The sequence below is a fragment of the Homarus americanus genome, unplaced genomic scaffold, assembly GCF_018991925.1.
Source record: "Homarus americanus isolate GMGI-L3 unplaced genomic scaffold, GMGI_Hamer_2.0 scaffold24260, whole genome shotgun sequence".
Lineage (NCBI taxonomy): Eukaryota > Metazoa > Arthropoda > Malacostraca > Decapoda > Nephropidae > Homarus > Homarus americanus.
The window spans coordinates 7,711,343-7,729,732 of NW_024721079.1; the positions used below are offsets into that span (position 1 = coordinate 7,711,343).

General features: G+C 37.1%; 1 protein-coding gene across 2 annotated transcripts in view; it reads left to right on the forward strand.

Moving 5' to 3' along the window:
- The window catches only part of LOC121861516 (endothelin-converting enzyme homolog), a 132,179-nt gene extending 114,158 nt beyond the window's left edge, over positions 1–18,021 (forward strand). For both annotated transcript variants that reach the window (XM_042359326.1, XM_042359325.1), the window contains exons 12-16: positions 3,855–4,059; positions 5,113–5,243; positions 6,552–6,698; positions 9,304–9,443; positions 17,541–18,021. In XM_042359326.1, coding sequence (XP_042215260.1) covers positions 3,855–4,059; positions 5,113–5,243; positions 6,552–6,698; positions 9,304–9,443; positions 17,541–17,717 — 800 coding nt within the window. In that variant the 3' untranslated portion in view covers positions 17,718–18,021. The remainder of the gene's footprint in view (positions 1–3,854; positions 4,060–5,112; positions 5,244–6,551; positions 6,699–9,303; positions 9,444–17,540) is intronic.
- The last annotated feature ends 369 nt before the right edge of the window (positions 18,022–18,390 follow it).

Below are 18,390 nucleotides of genomic sequence, written 5' to 3' on the forward strand. Positions count from 1 at the left end.
AATGTTCATAAATCTCCCTGGCTCTTTCACAAATGAATTCAGTAGAAACTGAATCACCTTTCATCTGTTTTTCCCTAATCCAGATGAGAAGTAACCTCTCAGTTTCTGCAATTAGGGATCTACTTTTAAGCACTCTGGTAGATTTGTCTCTCACTTTCACTTCTTTAAATTTGTCTTTTTGTGCAAGAATTGTCGACACAGTTGATGTCGACATGCCGTATTCTTTGCATAGCGCATTTGTTCTAATGCCTTGTTCATGTTTTTTTACAATTTCCTGCTTGGTTTGGATTGAAATCGCTTTTCTTGATCTCTTAGGCCCCATGCTGGATTCAAACAATGTCAACACGTGATCATTTAAGTTTAAACTACTGTAGCTGTAAATAAAGAATATTTTCTTTAAAATAACACTGCACTATATATTGTCAATATGTAAAATATATTTCAAAATGACCAATAAAATGCTTGTAAACACAGAAAAAGCATTTAGTTGAAGAGAGTCTCAAGCAAGATGTTACCCTCACTGAAAACAGAGAGAGACTAACGCTTGTTTGGTGTGTTAAAAGGCTGGATGGCACGCATAAAGCTAGTGACTTTACCTTCAATTATGTTCAATAATTGTTAAAATGACTAAAAAATTTAATATTTAACTCTTAAACTTATTGAATGGTATAAACTTGATATTTACTAAAATAGTAAGGAATTTAAGCCCTAGAACCGATTACTGTATTGGCGGACTAATACTACAGCTGGTTGACCGCCAAGTGCAAGCGAAAACATGTTGAGGTCGGCTCGTAAGAAACTCGTTAACCGAGGGATTGCTCGTTAACCGAAGTTAAGAAACTTATGGGAGGTAACTCGTTAACCGAAATCTCGTTAACCGAGGGATCACTGTATTTGATTTAAATCAGATTTTTTTTTTATTTCAATCAATTTTTTTAGCAGTACAACAAATCCTGTTAGCAGTAGCCTCATCTTCAGGTGTTGACTCTCCTCCTATGGACTTGTTCATTCGAAAATGAGGAACTACTTTGGTACAGTAAAAGAAGCAAAACTTATCTTTCTCTTTAAATAATTGAATGCAGACACTGGTCATGGTTATGAAGATGCTTAACTAAATCAGAACGTGTTGTTTGCAATGTGTGATGTAGTAAAGACTCAGCAACTTTAGAATTTGATTTGTATAAATATTAAATGTCATGTATCATAATTTTTTTTTAGTTGCTTTTGCTTTGTTTTTCTATTTGCAACTCTGAAATAAGCCTAAAACAATTTATCTGTGCCTTTAATACTTAACTACAGTTGTACCCCACTTAACGCGGTCAATTGAACCCAGAGGGTCCCGCGTTAAGTGAAATCCGCGTTAAGTGAACAACAGAACATATGGGATTAATTCCAATAGAAACCGGCCCGACCCCCAAACTCCACTTTTTGAAGGCACATACCTATGTTGTAGTAAAAATAACATCTTAATTTTATGATGGTACATGCACACAATTAATACTTAAGAGAAATAGAGAAATACAGTCGCCAAGTTAATGTCCATTCAAATAATGGACTCAACTCCCTCCCCCTCTCACACTACACTGCCGGCTCTTCCCTCTCTGAGAAATTTTTGGGGGAAAACCACTAAATTTTAATAAATAATACCTCAAACTAAAGTTAGGATAATACAATTGACATTGCTGGATTCCTTGTAAGACCAGGAATATTTTGAATATAAATGTCATATATTTTGCACAAAAGATAACATAGTTACCTAGAGAAAAATTTTTATCTAAAATTTGTATGTTTAATGCAAAATATATGATGTTTATATTCAAAATGATCACCAAATTATAAGAATTCCAGCAATGTAAATTATATTCTGACCGGTAATTTGTATGAATTTTATGAGCTAAAACAAATATCTTCAGTTAATAAAAAAAAAAATAATTCTTCACGGGTAACAGATGGTCGGTCGGTCCCTCCCTCCCCCCCACCCCCCACCAACCGTCCCAAGGAGATGTGTGGGATAACCACTAAATTTTAATAAATAATACCTCAAACTAAAGTTAGGATAATATAATTGACATTGCTGGATTCCTTGTAAGACCAGGAATATTTTGAATATAAATGTCATATATTTTGCACAAAAGATAACATAGTTACTCTGAGAAAAATTTTTATCTAAAATTTGTATGTCTAATGCAAAATATATGATGTTTATATTCAAAATGATCACCAAATTATAAGAATTCCAGCAATGTAAATTATATTCTGGCCGGGTAATTTGTATGAATTTTATGAGCTAAAACAGGCAGTCAGGCAGGGTGGCGGGTGGGGCAAATCTAAAAATAGCGTCTCGTCTCGAGCCGGACACTCACCGCGTATATGTGGAAAAAATCTGTGTTAAGTGAAAGTTCAGCTCTGGCGAGGCACCGCGTATATGATAAAACGCGTTAAGTGAAACCGCGTTAGGCGGGGTAATACTGTACATCCCTTCTTGTTTGAAGCAGAAGTACAGTATAATGATACCCTGTACATGTAAGGTAAGCAAAGTGATGGGTTAATATATAAGACTAACCCACCAGGGCTGCATAGAGCCTATGCGGCCGCATCATCTCACATCCAGAAAATGCCTCAAATTTCACCATATCATAGTAAGTTCTTTCTGTTTAATATACTGTGGAAGTTAGGTAAGGTTAGGTGGGTTTGTTTGGTTTGATTGGTTAGGTTCTGTTCTTCATATCCACAAATGTTAAGTCGCAAAAATTTTAAAAATATAAATTTTTTAACATACTGTATTTCCACAAACTACAACAATATCCACTATACAGTAGAAGTCCAAAAATCCGGATTGCTTGGGGATTGGGTCGGTCCGGATTTTTGGCTCAGGCAGTACTTTTAAAATTCAAATTTAAGGCGGAATAAAGAAGAGATGAACAAGTACATTTTGATAGTTTATTCATTAGCAAATATAGCATGCTTCATTTATCAAAACAAGCAGTTTTAAAGAAAAAGCTGTGAATTCTAGAATTTTATTCTTTGCCTTTTTTATATCATAAATTGTAGACTTTCCAATGTCGTGTTTCCATTAGAACAGTATTGCTCACACCACGTTCTAGTTTCTTAATTATTTCAGGTTTGTCACTCAATTTCAACGTGTTCTTCTTTCTCTTCACACAACGAAGTTTATCTACTTTAGGAGCCATTATTATGGGCTTGTACAATACTCTGTAAATGGAAAGAGTAGGACTCGTTGTCACAGTTTGATTGCTCGTTTTAAAGTGGCGACCTCGTGGTCTCTTGTTGTTGTTGTTGTGCAGCTGTGGCACTCACGCATGCGCACATACACACAAAAGCCAGCTAAATTTATAAAAAAAATAAATAAATAAACAAAAATTTATTTTTCGATAAGTCCGGATTCTCGGGTGGTCCGGATTTCTGGCATCCGGATTTTTGGACTTTTACTGTAATATAACAATGAAAATCCGGCGTTTTATAATTGTTTTCAATCAATTTCACTCGTGGGTTAGTCTTATATAATTACCAAGTGATGTTACTTATCTCAAACTTGTGTTTGTTGTTTCAGTTACAAAACAAATATTGTAATTTATGTCCTTCAGGATAATCTGTCCTGATGTTTAACACGTCAAAGCTCTCTGGCAAGGGTAGGCAGTATCAGACAGTGTTGTTAACGGTATGGACTCTGTAGGTCACTTGTTTCTCTCCTTCAGCTACAAAGTGGAATTTTTTATTTCAGTCTACTATCCTCTTTTTTTCTTTTTCTTTTTAAGTTTCCACCATTGCTCTTGTATATCAGTCAAATTTTAATATTCTACACAATTTTTTCAATATTTTATTTCCTACTTCAGGTTTTGCAGACTATATCCTTGACCAAGGGGAGCTGGATGCAAAATATGCTGACCTAAAAATAAAAGAAAATGAGTTCTTTAAGAATAATATTCGTGTGAGCATCTTCAACTTCAAAGAGAACCTCGGTCGCTTGTATAAGCCGGTGAATAAGACACGTTGGGACATGTCTCCACCCACAGTAAATGCTTATTATTCTCCAACAAGGTAAGCCAAAATATTTTTTTTTAATTGTAATTTATTTTTTTGAATGACCCATAATGTATGTCAATCTTAGGTTTCATGCTGCTCAGAGATATTCAAAATTTCTCTGCTCAACAAAAGAGATCAGATGACTGGTGGTAACTGTAAGAGTCTCAGCTGTGGATGACAACAAGCTTTCAGACATTAGATCACTGAGTAGATCGAGTAGTTCACAGTAACTGAAGGCAAGTCAGAAGATCTACTACTTATTATTTATTTTTTATTTTTTTATAAAAATTGGCCTCCCATCTAATCTTCCGGGCATTTCAGTTAAACAAACTAGATGTTGTAATGCTTGCTAACAGTCTGAATCTCATCATTAACTCTTAATCTGTTGGACATCAGTCACGGATATATCCGTGATGAACAATTGGTGTCAGCTGGAGCAAATCACGGATATATCTGTGATGAAATGTTACCAGTACAGGCACCTCATGGCATTACATGCAGTGCAAGTTGCTTGTTTTTGGGGGAAGTGTTTCAAACACCTCTAGGCTTATATTTTGACAACACTGCCAGCTCTGCAGCACTGTCACACCTCACAGGACCAGGCGTCAATTACTGCCTCACTCGCAAACATGCATCATGTCACACAAGCAACATTTTCCTTCCCCTGAAGAGGCTGCTGAACTCACTCTTTTGTGTGAGTCTGACTCAGAGTCTGTGTATGTATGTATGTATGTATGTATGTATGTATGTTTGTATGTATGTATGAATACTTGTGTGTGTGTGTGTGTGTGTGTGTCTGTGTGTGTGTGCCAAATATTATGAAAATTTTAATATACGGGTATATTGTACTGTATATCATAATTTTTTTAAATGTCTCCTACAGGATTTCGAAATTTTACCAAATACTGTACAGTTTTAAATTTTTTTTTAATATACTTGTATATATTTTGTAACAGCAAAACATTATGAATTATGAGTGATTTTGCATTTGAGGGGTACAGATTATGGGGTTTTTATTGTACTGTACAGTACTTGGTTTCTTACTCTATCTCAACTTTTCCTAAACAGGAATGACATTGTCTTCCCAGCGGGTATACTCCAGGCACCATTCTTCTACAATGACAATCCTAAGTCACTCAACTATGGTGCAGTGGGTGTAGTCATGGGACATGAGCTGGCACATGCCTTTGATGATCAAGGTTTGTATGAAGATGTGATTTGGTGTTTGAAAATATGTTATAGAAATTTACAGATAAGTTTTTTATGTACTGTACATATTTATACAGTACTGAATAGCTCATATTAGTTATGACTAACTGGTTTTCCTAGAAGTCCAGTGAGGTACTTTACTCAGGAGGAAACCGGAGTACCCAGAGAAAACCTGCAAAGTTTGGTAGGGTCACACTGGACAACACTGTTGTCACATCCAACTCAGAATCAAACCCAGGATGCAATGGTGAGAAGCAAGTGTGATACCGCTGTACCACTGACACCCCTCATTAAAGTTTCTATTCATATGATGAGAATTTATATGCACACTCATGGGTTTCAGACAGTGATATTAATATTTCTAAGAAGTGGCCTTCTACTATACAGTATTTATAAAGGTTTGTGAAAAGAAAAAGGGCACCTATTTAAGTTGGGGAGCGCTTACACAAAGAAATTTGGAAGACATGGTAGTAAATGGGATATAACAATGTAAAACTGTTAAATTGTTTCTTGTTGTGATATTTGTAGTACAGACCTCAAAATACAACACAGTAATTTGCTTCAGTCAGTATTGTGTTACTGAGCCATTCTACCCTCCCTAACACCTTCTCTCCTCTCACACATCAAACTGTGCTAATTTGCCCCATCTTGTGATGCACCTTATCTGCTATAATATGATTAGTCATGGGAAAACTAAGATGTAATTCTGTAATATTATGTTACTGTTCTTGCCTCAAGATGGCACAGTGAAGCTACAACAGAGTCACACATGGGAGACCCTGAGGTTCTGGTGAGGTCACCACACCACCCACTACTGCATTTGTTGTTACAAGGGTAAACACATACAGTATTGTCAACTACTTTACCGAAAGGAGGAAAGGTTTTAAAAAAATCAGTACAGTATCTCATCTTATTCATCGAGAGATATTGTAATATATTGACATTAGAACTACTTAACTAACAGTTTTTGCTCCTGCGTGTTTCCGGCCCTCAGATAAGTCAGGCCTTAACTCATTAATTACTTGCATGCTTTATCACTTCAAGGAAGTTCCACAATTTGGTTCCTACATTTTGTCATAATGTGTTAAATATCTGTCTACAGTATTATATAATCCAGGGATTACTGTATGTCATTGATGTCACTCTATTGTTAGTGAGACCAAAGAAAGAGCGAAGAAAAGAGGAAGAAAGTCACAAAGAAATACAATGTGTTTGATATATCTGAACTTCAGTTGAAAGCATGCGTACTTACTGATATCAAATTTATTAAAGAATTCACCATGCTCCTATTTTTTTAGGAAGAAAGTATGACAAGGATGGCAACTTAAACCAATGGTGGCAACAGGAGACTGCAGATAAATTCAAGGACCTAACTCAGTGCATGGTAGAACAGTACTCAGGATACAGCCTACGAGGAGAGCATTTAAATGGCAAACTAACATTGGGTAGGTACTGTACTGCATGCTCTAGTCTTCATATATTTAGAACACAAGACCTTGCTCAGAAAACCACAAAATTCCTGGATCTGTCCCAACAAACAAGTGCTGGGAATATGAAGTTCTACTGTATGTCAAAGCTATTTAGAATATTCTGTCTAATTATTCACATGTCATCTCACACTTAATCTATAAAACTGTTGAGAATGCTAAAGATAAATACATAGATATTTATTCAGTAAAATTGTCATAAAACTTGAGCATGTATATATATATGATGCAGGTATACAGTATACATAGACCTTACAGGTATACAACCGATGTACCTAAGCACTGCAGTTATACAAACAATGGTAAACAGTAAGGCATAAGTAAATATGACAAGAGGTACCGGTGTAACGGGGGGGTAGGAACAACAAGCTAGCTGCCACCATTTGTATGAGCCGGGGCTGCTACTACTTATTGCTGAACCACTGAGGCCACCATTTGTAAGAGCGCGCACCACAAGCTGCCACCCTGTAAGGGCTTGGCACTCTTACAACAACTTACGTAATACTCTGACCTGGTAGCGTGATGTGAGAGGAAGGCCCCTGGGTACATGTAAATATAGTATCGAGTTTTAGGGAAAGAACAAAGGTGAATACTATAGGTGAATCATAGACCCACATACAAATACACTGTTTATTAAACACAAAATGGTTACAGAAAAGACATTGTATGCACCCAAAGTAGGAACTCCTGGTACCATTCCCTCAGGCTCAATTTACTTGCACCACTACTGGGTGTACACACACCAAAACACACATAACTCTCACAGCACCTTAGTACCAATGATACCAGTGGCACCTGCCAGTACAACACTCAATACCCCAGGGGCAATACTCCAGCGGCCGCCATGGAGTCTTATCACCAGGTGACACCTTCCAACAAACTCAGATAATTCCGGTGGACTAACACCACCACACAAAGAGCCCGACTGAGTTATGTACTGTACTCATCCACCAATGATAGGGGCTGGCAGTAGTTTGGGGCTTGACAATCCGGGTTCACCACGGGGGCATGGCGTCAGGGGAATCCACTACCCCCCATGGGGCCCATGGGTGGTAGTGGAGCTTCTGACGGTCGGAGTTCAAGAGGACACCCGACTCCACTGGACCTCAGACATCTCCCAAGACTAGTGGATGCGTCATCCATGCTACAGACACGGCCTAGGCTGCATTAGGGACCTGTGGGTGGAGGAGCGTGGCGCTTACTCACGGTTTATAACGAACTCAACGTTTCAAAGGGACATTAAGGACATAAAATACTTCACTCAAAGCACATTAACTAGGTTACTTTAACACTTGCAATCAAACTATTAATTCGGTCAAATCACTTAAAAATGGTGCATTACAACACGGAGAAGGTGGAATGACCTACCTGTAAGTGGAGGAGCGTGGCGCTTACTAGTTTAAAAACGAACCGCCGCCTTCCACTCACGCTAAAGTTACGGATTCCACCTACTCAACCATTTCACTGAATTACGTTACTGTAACACTCTGACGTTTGAAACTGAGACTACGAACTCAGTTTCATTCCCTACTATTATCTTTACAAACAATGCTCTGACTGAGCTATCAAAAGCAAGAATTAAATTGATCACAAAAGGATGGATGGCAACAGGTCCCAACACGCAGCACCTTGCTACAAACTCGAGGAGCAGATTCAAAAAGGTTCCCTTCAGAATATTTACTAATTCCTCAGTTAACCTCCCTACCACAATTTCACTATGATTATCAGAGTCTCTGATATTCATAGGTGAAAAAAAAAGGTTTACAGGGTTTCGGTAGATGCAAAAGAGTTTACAACTCGGTCAACAAACATACGACATCTCGATGACGTCATCAAAGAAACAGAGAGAACGGAGGACATTTCCACTGGGAGACTCAGAAGGTTTTGTGGACGTGCAAGCGTAATATGGATCATTAGTTTAACAGGTTAGCCGTCATTACGATCATGACACCGGTATAGCCAGCATAAGGGCAGAACTAGACAATGTGACATAGTTGTGGCCAGAATTAGGCTAGGATACAGACACAACTGGCAAGTTAGTAACGCTGTACCCATACCGGAACACTCAGCATGAAAACTTTGTGATAAACCCTTAAAGCATACACTTGAACACTAAATTATTGAATGTGACACTGTCAAAGACTTCAGGTCACCTGGCTTATTGTATCATGAGATTTGTAATTACTACATTGAATCAGGGGTGCTTGAGGACATTCTTGCTGTTTATCCAAAATTTGCTAGTCCACATTGATTAGTCTTCGATTAGAATATGATGTCCAATGTATATGAACCTCTGTCCTGCATGGCAGTGAACAGTGACATCAACCCACATGAATCTGACCTATATATACTGTTAATGAATGTGATCTATTCCTTTGTGTATGAACCACTGTCCTGCGTGGCAGTGAGAAGTGATACCACCCTCAGTGTCAAGACCTGACTGATTTACTCAGAATAGGCAAACTGTACTCCAAGCTTTATCAATAAATTTGTTAAACTAAAAAAAAACTATTCCCAGTTATATCTAGAACATAAAACTAAAGAATATTGGTGCAACTTGCAGGTGAGAATATAGCTGACAATGGAGGACTTAAAGCAAGCTTCCGGGCCTACCTGGAATGGGTGAAAGAGAATGGGGAAGAGAAAGCTCTACCAGGTATCTCCCTAAACCACCAGCAACTCTTCTTCCTTGGCTTCTCTCAGGTTAGATCATCAATCTTTTTTAATGTGTCTTAGATGAGGCCAGAGAATATTACATGTCAATATGAGAATGTCCGTATGGTTGCTACTTTATGTTGCAGTTATTTACAGAAGACATCACAGGTAACCTAATTGAATTTACGAGTATTTAATTTCATATATATATATATATATATATATATATATATATATATATATATATATATATATATATATATATATATATATATATATATATATATATATATATATATATATATATATATATATATATATATATATATATATATATATATATATATATATATATATATATATATATATATATATATATATATATATATATATATATATATATATATATATATATATATATATATATATATATATATATATATATATATATATATATATATATATATATATATATATATATATATATATATATATATATATATACTATAATTATACTATATATATATATATATATATATATATATATATATATATATATATATATATATATATATATATATATATATATATATATATATATATATATATATATATATATATATATATATATATATATAAGAGTATTCCTCGTTAATCTAACTCAACTGCTCTAGTAGCTGTCGTTCGTTAACCGAAACGTTCGTTAACCGAAACCATTGTTTCAATGGGTTTTTGGGTAATTGGTTCCAGCTCACCGAAAATTTCCTAACTTCAACAAAAATGGCGGAAAAATTTACTTACTTTGAGGTGTGTATGTAGAAGGCTCCTGGATGATGGTGATGATGTGCATTTGAAGTGGGAGGTGCAGGAGGAGAAGGGAGAAGAGAAGGAAGTGGAGGTGGAGGAGAAGCATTTTACTGCTTCTTGAAAGGTGAGTCACCTTCCATGAAAATGTCAGGAACCTCTGGACTGACAGATTCTCCACCATGAACATCCTCTCTCCTTCTTGAAGTGGAAGGCTGAGGGCTAGCATCTTGTTCCCTCTGCCTTTTACTGAAGAAAGTGTCAATTGTGGTCTGTGGGGCATCTGTCCTCCTCACCATTAACTTATGTTTAAAGAAGGAGACCACTGAGTCCTCAACATGACACAAAGTTAGTTCAGTTTTTTCCACTTCTGGGTGTTTTGAAGCCAGTTCCCTGAACTTCTCCCAGTGGTAAATCACATCTTTCAACTGTTTAGCTGACATATGGTCATCACTTTCAATTTCCTCCTCACCACTGTCAGCCTCTACCCGTAACATCTCATCCAGTTCCTTCAAGTCATTAGGAGTAAGTTCCTCCTCATGAGACATCACAAGCTCTTCCACATCCTTCTCCTCCACTTCAAGACCCAATGACTGACCAATGGACACAATCTCCTGGTCCAACTCTGTGTCATCCTCAAATCCCTCAAAATCATGGACTACTGATGGCCACAGTGCTTTCCATGAAGAATTGAGGGTTCTATTGGAGACTTCTTGCCATGATGACACAATCAATTTTACAGCCTCCAGGACGTTGAATTGTGTCTTCCAGAACTGTTTCAGTGTTAGTTCAGGATCAATGGAAGTTGCCTGATGACACCTCCTAAACATTTTCTTCATGTACAACTTCTTGAAGTTGCTGATCACATTCTGGTCCATTGGCTGTATGAGTGATGTAGTGTTTGGAGGCAAAAACAACACTTTCACAAAGTCAAATTTATACTCCAAATTTCTGGCAAGGTCAGGGTCATGACCAGGAGCATTATCCATGAGGAGAAGAGCCTTTAAAGGAAGTTTATTGGTGGTTAGGTAGCTCTTGACAGCGGGGCAAAACACATCAATAGCCCATTCATTAAAGAACTGTCTTGTCACCCATGCCTTACGGTTGGACTTCCAATAAACTCCAAGCATTGTTCTTACCACTTTCTGTTGCTTGAACACCCTGGGGTTTTCAGAGTGGTAGACAAGCATAGGCTTCAGTCGGAAATCCCCTGAAGCATTGGCACCAAGCAATAGAGTGAGACGGTCTTTCATGGGTTTATGCCCAGGTAAAGAGGCTTCATCCTTGGTGATGAATGTTCTTTTGGGCATCTTTTTCCAGAACAGCCCAGTTTCGTCAACATTGAACACTTGCTGTGGAAGATAATTTTCTTCTTCCATCAGTTTTTTAAATTCAATTAAAAACTTTGCTGCCCCTTCTTTATCAGCACTAGCAGCTTCACCATGCCTAACAACACTTAAAATGTCACTTCTTTTCTTAAATTTTTCGAACCAGCCTTTGCTAGCCCGAAAATCTTCAAATTCTGTTCCTGAAGAACCAGGTTGATCTGTCTTTAAATGTTCATAAATCTCCCTGTCTCTTTCACAAATGAAATCACCAGAAACTGAATCACCTTTCATCTGTTTTTCCCTAATCCAGATGATAAGTAACCTCTCAGTTTCTACGATTAGGGATCTACTTTTAAACACTCTTGTAGATTTGTCTCTCACGTTCACTTCCTTAAATTTGTCTTTTTGTGCAAGAATTGTCGACACAGTTGATGCCGACATGCCATATTCTTTGCATAGCGCATTTGATTTAATACCTTGTTCGTGTTTTTTTATTATTTCCTGCTTCATTTGGATTGAAATCACTTTTCTTGATCTCTTAGGCCCCATGCTGGATTCAAACAATGGCAACACGTATTTTTCAAAGTTAAACTAGCTGTAAATAAAGAATATTTTCTTTAAAGTAACACTGCACTGCACTATATATTGTCAATATGTAAAATCATTTTCAAAATGACCAATAATTTGCTTGGAAACACAGAAAAAAAGCGTTCAGTTGAAGAGAGTCTCAAGCAAGATGTTACCTCCAGTGAAAACAGAGAGACTGACGCCTGTTTGCTGTGTTAAGAGGCTGGATGCCGCGCATTAAACTAGTCACTTTACCTTCAATTATGTTCAATAATTGTTAAAATGACTAAAAAATTGAATATTAAACTTTTAAAATAATTGAATAGTATAAACTTCTTGATATTTACAAAAATAGTAAGGAATTTAAGCCCTAGAACCGATTAATGTATTGGCGGACTGATACTAAAGCTGGTTGCCCGGTCAGTGCAAGCGAAAACATGTTGAGGTCGGTTCGTAAGAAGTTCGTTAAGCGAAATTTTTTTCGTTAAACGAATTGAAGATCCTTATGGAAGGCAGTTCGTTAATCGAAATTACGTTAACCGAGGTGTTCGTTAAACGAGGGGTCACTGTATATATATATATATATATATATATATATATATACACACACAGTATTACCCCGCCTAACGCGGTTTCACTTAACGCGTTTTATCATATACGCGGTGCCTCGCCAGAGCTGAACTTTCTCTTAACACGGATTTTTTCCACATATATGCGGTGAGTGTCCGGCTGGAGACGCTATTTTTAGATTTGCCCCACCCGCCACCCTGCCTGACTGCCTGTTTTAGCTCATAAAATTCATACAAATTACCCGGCCAGAATATAATTTACATTGCTGGAATTCTTATAATTTGGTGATCATTTTGAATATAAACATCATATTTTTGCATTAGACATACAAATTTTAGATAAAAAAATTTCTCAAATTAACTATGTTATCTTTTGTGCAAAATATATGACATTTATATTCAAAATATTCCTGGTCTTACAAGGAATCCAGCAATGTCAATTATATTATCCTAACTTTAATCTGAGGTATTATTTAATACTAAATGTTAAAAACCCTGGAAGGGAGGATTGGTGGGGGAGGGTTGGGACTGACCGCGCGGTTGGAAGAGGGGGGGAGGCAAGGTGGGGTACTTTGATTGACAGATAGTGTTGTGAAGATTATTATTTTTTTATTAACTGAAGATATTTGTTTTAGCTCATAAAATTCATACAAATTACCCGGTCAGAATATAATTTACATTGCTGGAATTCTTATAATTTGGTGATCATTTTGAATATAAACATCATATATTTTTCATTAAACATACAAATTTTAGATAAAAATTTTTCTCTAGGTAACTATGTTATCTTTTGTGCAAAATATATGACATTTATATTCAAAATATTCCTGGTCTTACAAGGAATCCAGCAATGTCAATTGTATTATCCTAACTTTAGTTTGAGGTATTATTTATTAAAATTTAGTGGTTTTCCCCCAAAAATTTCTCTGAGACTGAAGAGCCAGCGACTGTAGTGTGAGAGAGGGAGGGAGTTGAGTCCATTATTTGAATGGACATTAACTTGGCGACTGTATTTCTCTTAAGTATTAATTGTGTGCATGTACCATCATAAAATTAAGATGTTATTTTTACTACAACATAGGTATGTGCCTTCAAAAAGTGGAGTTTGGGGGTCGGGCCGGTTTCTATTGGAATTAATCCCATATGTTCTGTTGTTCACTTAACGCGATTTCACTTAACGCGGGACCCTCTGGGTTCAATTGACCGCGTTAAGTGGGGTACAACTGTGTTAATGTATATATATATATATATATATATATATATATATATATATATATATATATATATATATATATATATATATATATATATATATATATATATATATATATATATATATATATATATATATATATATACAGTGGGGTATGCTATAACGAATCTAATTGGTTCTAGAACCTTGTTCGTTATAGCATTCGTTCGTTATAGGATTAATCGTTCCAGGCCCCCAAATACAACCACTTAACACTGAAAAATATAATATAAAATTGTAAAAATTGTAAAAAAGTGCATAAATATGCATCTAAACCCCTGAAATAAAGAATATCATTAATACTTGTAATAAAAAAACAATAAATTAGTAAAAAAAAAAAAAAAAATAATTTAAATAATGTTCGTTGTAGGAGTTTCGTTCGTTATAGCATTCTCAATTTTATAGGTAAAACGTTCGTTAGTGAATATTCGTAGTAGATTCGTTATAGCATACCCCACTGTATATATATATATATATATATATATATATATATATATATATATATATATATATATATATATATATATATATATATATATATATATATATATATATATATATATATATATATATATATATATATATATATATATATATATATATATATATATATATATATATATATATATATATATGCATATACCTAGATCAGCATCTACAGTGATTTATTGCATATATATATATATATATATATATATATATATATATATATATATATATATATATATATATATATATACACAGTGGTCCCTCGGCTAACGAGCACAATTCGTTCCAGAAGGTTGCTCGTTAACCGACAAATTCGTTAACCGAAACCATTGTTTCAATTGGTTTTTTGGTAATTGGTTCCTGCTCACTGAAAATTGCCTAAATTCAACAAAAATTTTGGAAATTGACACTTACCTTGAGGTGTGTATGTAGAAGGCTCCTGGATGATGATGCTGATGTGAATTTGAAGTGGGAGGAGGAGGAGGAGAAGGGCAAGCCGCACGGTAAGGTTGCGCAGTGGATGTCTCTGTTGCGTTATCAGTGACGTCATATGACGTATCGGACTGTGATTGGGCCATACATCCTTACCTCCCTCCGCTGCTAGCTGTGATTGGTTTAAAGTAATATGATGTGTCCACCCGCGGGAGGGAGGAAAGACTACACTTGACCTAGCCGCGTCAGTTTCATCCCTCCAGGCCACACCGTGTAAACGTGCATCCATTGTTCTATAAAATGGCTTCCGCCGGACCACTGCCCCCAGAGAGAAACCTTGCCTTACCTGGACCCAGCCGCCCTAAGCCAAAGAAGATACGACGTTCCCTAAGCTACGAAGTGAAATACAAGATCATTCAAGATTTGGAGAAAGGAACACGTCAAGCTGATCTCGCGTGCCAGCATGGAGTCAACGAATCTGCAATTCATACTATTAAGAAGGATACAGCCAAGATCAAAGAACACATGAGAATCAAAAAGTCTGCAGGTGCTTCAATAATTAAGTATTGCCAGAAAAAGGTGCTGCTAAAGGTTGAAAATTTGCTGGTGAGTTACTTGATTCGTCAGGCGCGTTGCAACATAGCGGTGGACACGCGATCTGTTCAAGAGTACGCCCGTGAACTGTACGCAGCAGTGTCACGTAAGATGGGAATTGCAGAGCCCAAACCCTTCAATGCTTCCTCTGGTTGGCTGCATAGGTTTAAGAAGAGAAACAAGATCACCAACATGAACATTGGTGGTGAAGAAGCGAGTGCTGACCGTGCGGCGGCTAGAGATTTTCCTCCATTCTTACGTGAGGTTATGGAGGAAAGACAGTACACCGACGACCAGGTGTTCAACATGGACGAATCCGGTCTATTTTGGAAAAAGCTGCCTACCAAGACCTTCGTTGTCCAGTCTGCCAGCAAGATTCGGGGCCGAAAGTTGCAGAAGGAGCGCATCACCGTCTTCTTTACCACCAATGCCTCCGGTACCTGTAAACTCAAGTTATCGGTGATCCACACAGCCCGCAAGCTGCACGCCTACAAGAACGTGGACATGAGCAAGATTAATGTCCACTGGCTGACCTCATGCAAGGCGTGGATGTTCTCTGCTCTGACACTCTCCTGGTTTGTTGACTGTTTCGTTCCCTACGTGAAGAAATTCTGCGAGCAACAGAATGTTCCATTCAACATTCTGTTGCTCCTTGACAACGCACCAGGACGCTCGCCACTACTTATGGATCGTCACCTCAACGTAAAAGTGGTCTTCCTTCCTCCCAACACTACGACATTAATCCAGCTCATGGACCAGGAGTTGATATGCAATGTGAAAGCTGCATACTCTGCAAAGAAGTTTAAGCTCCTGAACGACTGTACCAACACCAAGGATGAGTTGCGTAAGCTGGGTGACACCGATAGCGAGAGCAAAAGCGACGAGGACGAGGACAAGGAACAAGAGGTGGTGAATCAAGAAGTTCTCGTCAAACAGTTTTGGAAAAAATTTAACGTCAAACAAGCTGTGGACTTCTTGGTGGAGGCATGGGATCAGCTGTCTGTAGCTACGATTCGTCACGCATGGAGGCATGTGTTGCATGGTATCCCAGGTGAGAGGCGGAGTCAACCTGTGACTGGTGAGGTTCAGTCTGTTACAGTGGCATTGGACCTTGCAAGAGAAGCTGTGCACAGTATTACAGCTGAAGGCTTCTCCGAGACCACCAACGAAGACATCCTGGAGGTGATCAGAGATCCTGAAATGACTGCTGACAAGATGTTGGAAGATGATCACGTCAGTGATGAGGAAGGTGGTGCGTCAATCCCAGAACACAAGTTAACGCATAGTAATATTTAGGGTGCCATCGAGTGTGCAGAGAAATTGAAGCTCTTCCTTTCCAACAACCATGACGATGACCGCTATGAAGTCTTCCATACCCGGCTGGTGCAGGCTATGGAGCCGTACATCAAGGTGTATCAAGACAACATCAACATCAGCCGTCAAAAAAGCATTACCGAGTTCTTCGCCCGCAACCCACCACAGCCAGCCCGAGCCAGTGATAGTGACAGTGAAGGTGACTTTGAGGGATTTGTCAGGGAGGCCCTGACAACTATGGTGGATAGTGATGGTGATTCATCTAGTGATGGTGATTCACCTGAGGGCCAGTAATCTGCCCTCTGCCTTGGAACCAGCCTCCATCCCTGTATGCCGACCCATCTCTTCTAACGTAAGTGTTAAACCTAACCTTTATTTTTCCTCACCTAACCTTTATTTTTCGTAACCTAATCTCTTCTATATTAATTGTGTGTGCATACCATCATAAAGTTAAGATAATATTTTTACTACAACATAGTTTTGTGTTGTCAAAAAGTGGAGTTTGGGGGTCAGGCCAGTCTCTATTGGAATTAATACCATATGTTCTGTTGTTCACTTTAAGCGGTTTTCACTTTCCGCGGTACCCTGTGGGTTCAATTGACCGCGTAAATCGGGGTACTACTGTGTGTATATATATGTATATATATATATATATATATACAGTATATATATATATATATATATAGAGAGAGAGAGAGAGAGAGAGAGAGAGAGAGAGAGAGAGAGAGAGAGAGAGTTTTTTTTAAGATGTTATAACCTTCATTTAGGTATCAGTTGAGTTTATTTATCCACACAGGTATGGTGCTCCTCTATCACAAAAGAAGCAGCCCACTTGGAGATCATGAAAGACTCTCATGTACCGGGTGAATTCCGTGTATTTGGTTCTCTCACAAACTCTGAAGAATTTGCTACAGCTTTCAATTGTCCAAAAGGATCAAAAATGAATCCAAAGAAGAAATGCACAGTTTGGTGAAACTAATGAGGTACTCTTATATTCTGAGGAGTTTTTTTAAGAAGGAAAGTTATAGTGAATGTTGAATATTCAGAAAGCTAAAATTGAAGTACAATATTATTACTGTATAATCTTTTCAGTTCTTGCCTTTAGATTTTGGTTCGTATCATATCAACAGTTTATAAGCAATTTAGAATGGCTCACTTTCAGTGTTTGGTATTTTTTAGGTTCATAAACATACACAGTGTGCATGTACAGCATTGAAAATGTTAATATGTACTATGGCATACAGGAATTTGAAAAATAAAACTTATCTTGAAAATAATATTCATTAAGAAATTTCACTATTGGCATACAATATATTAGTAATATTTATTAATTTTTTATAATGAATTTAACTAAAGTACACTGGAGCTGACTAATTAGACTTAGTCAAGAGATAATACATTTTGAAGTTTCACATTAACCATCAATCAAGGGCATATCCAAGTGGGGGGGGGGTTCCTGGGGGTGTCTGGACCCTCCCTTTTCACGAGAAAATTCCAATGCTTTTTTTTTAGTGCAGTATTATACTCAGGCATTTTTGTATAGTAAAAAGTAATTACTATTGACCTCAGAATATATCTTAATATCAAGTGCACATGACCTCAAAATGGTCTCGCAATGCCCATGATATTGGTCAGATTTAAAAAAA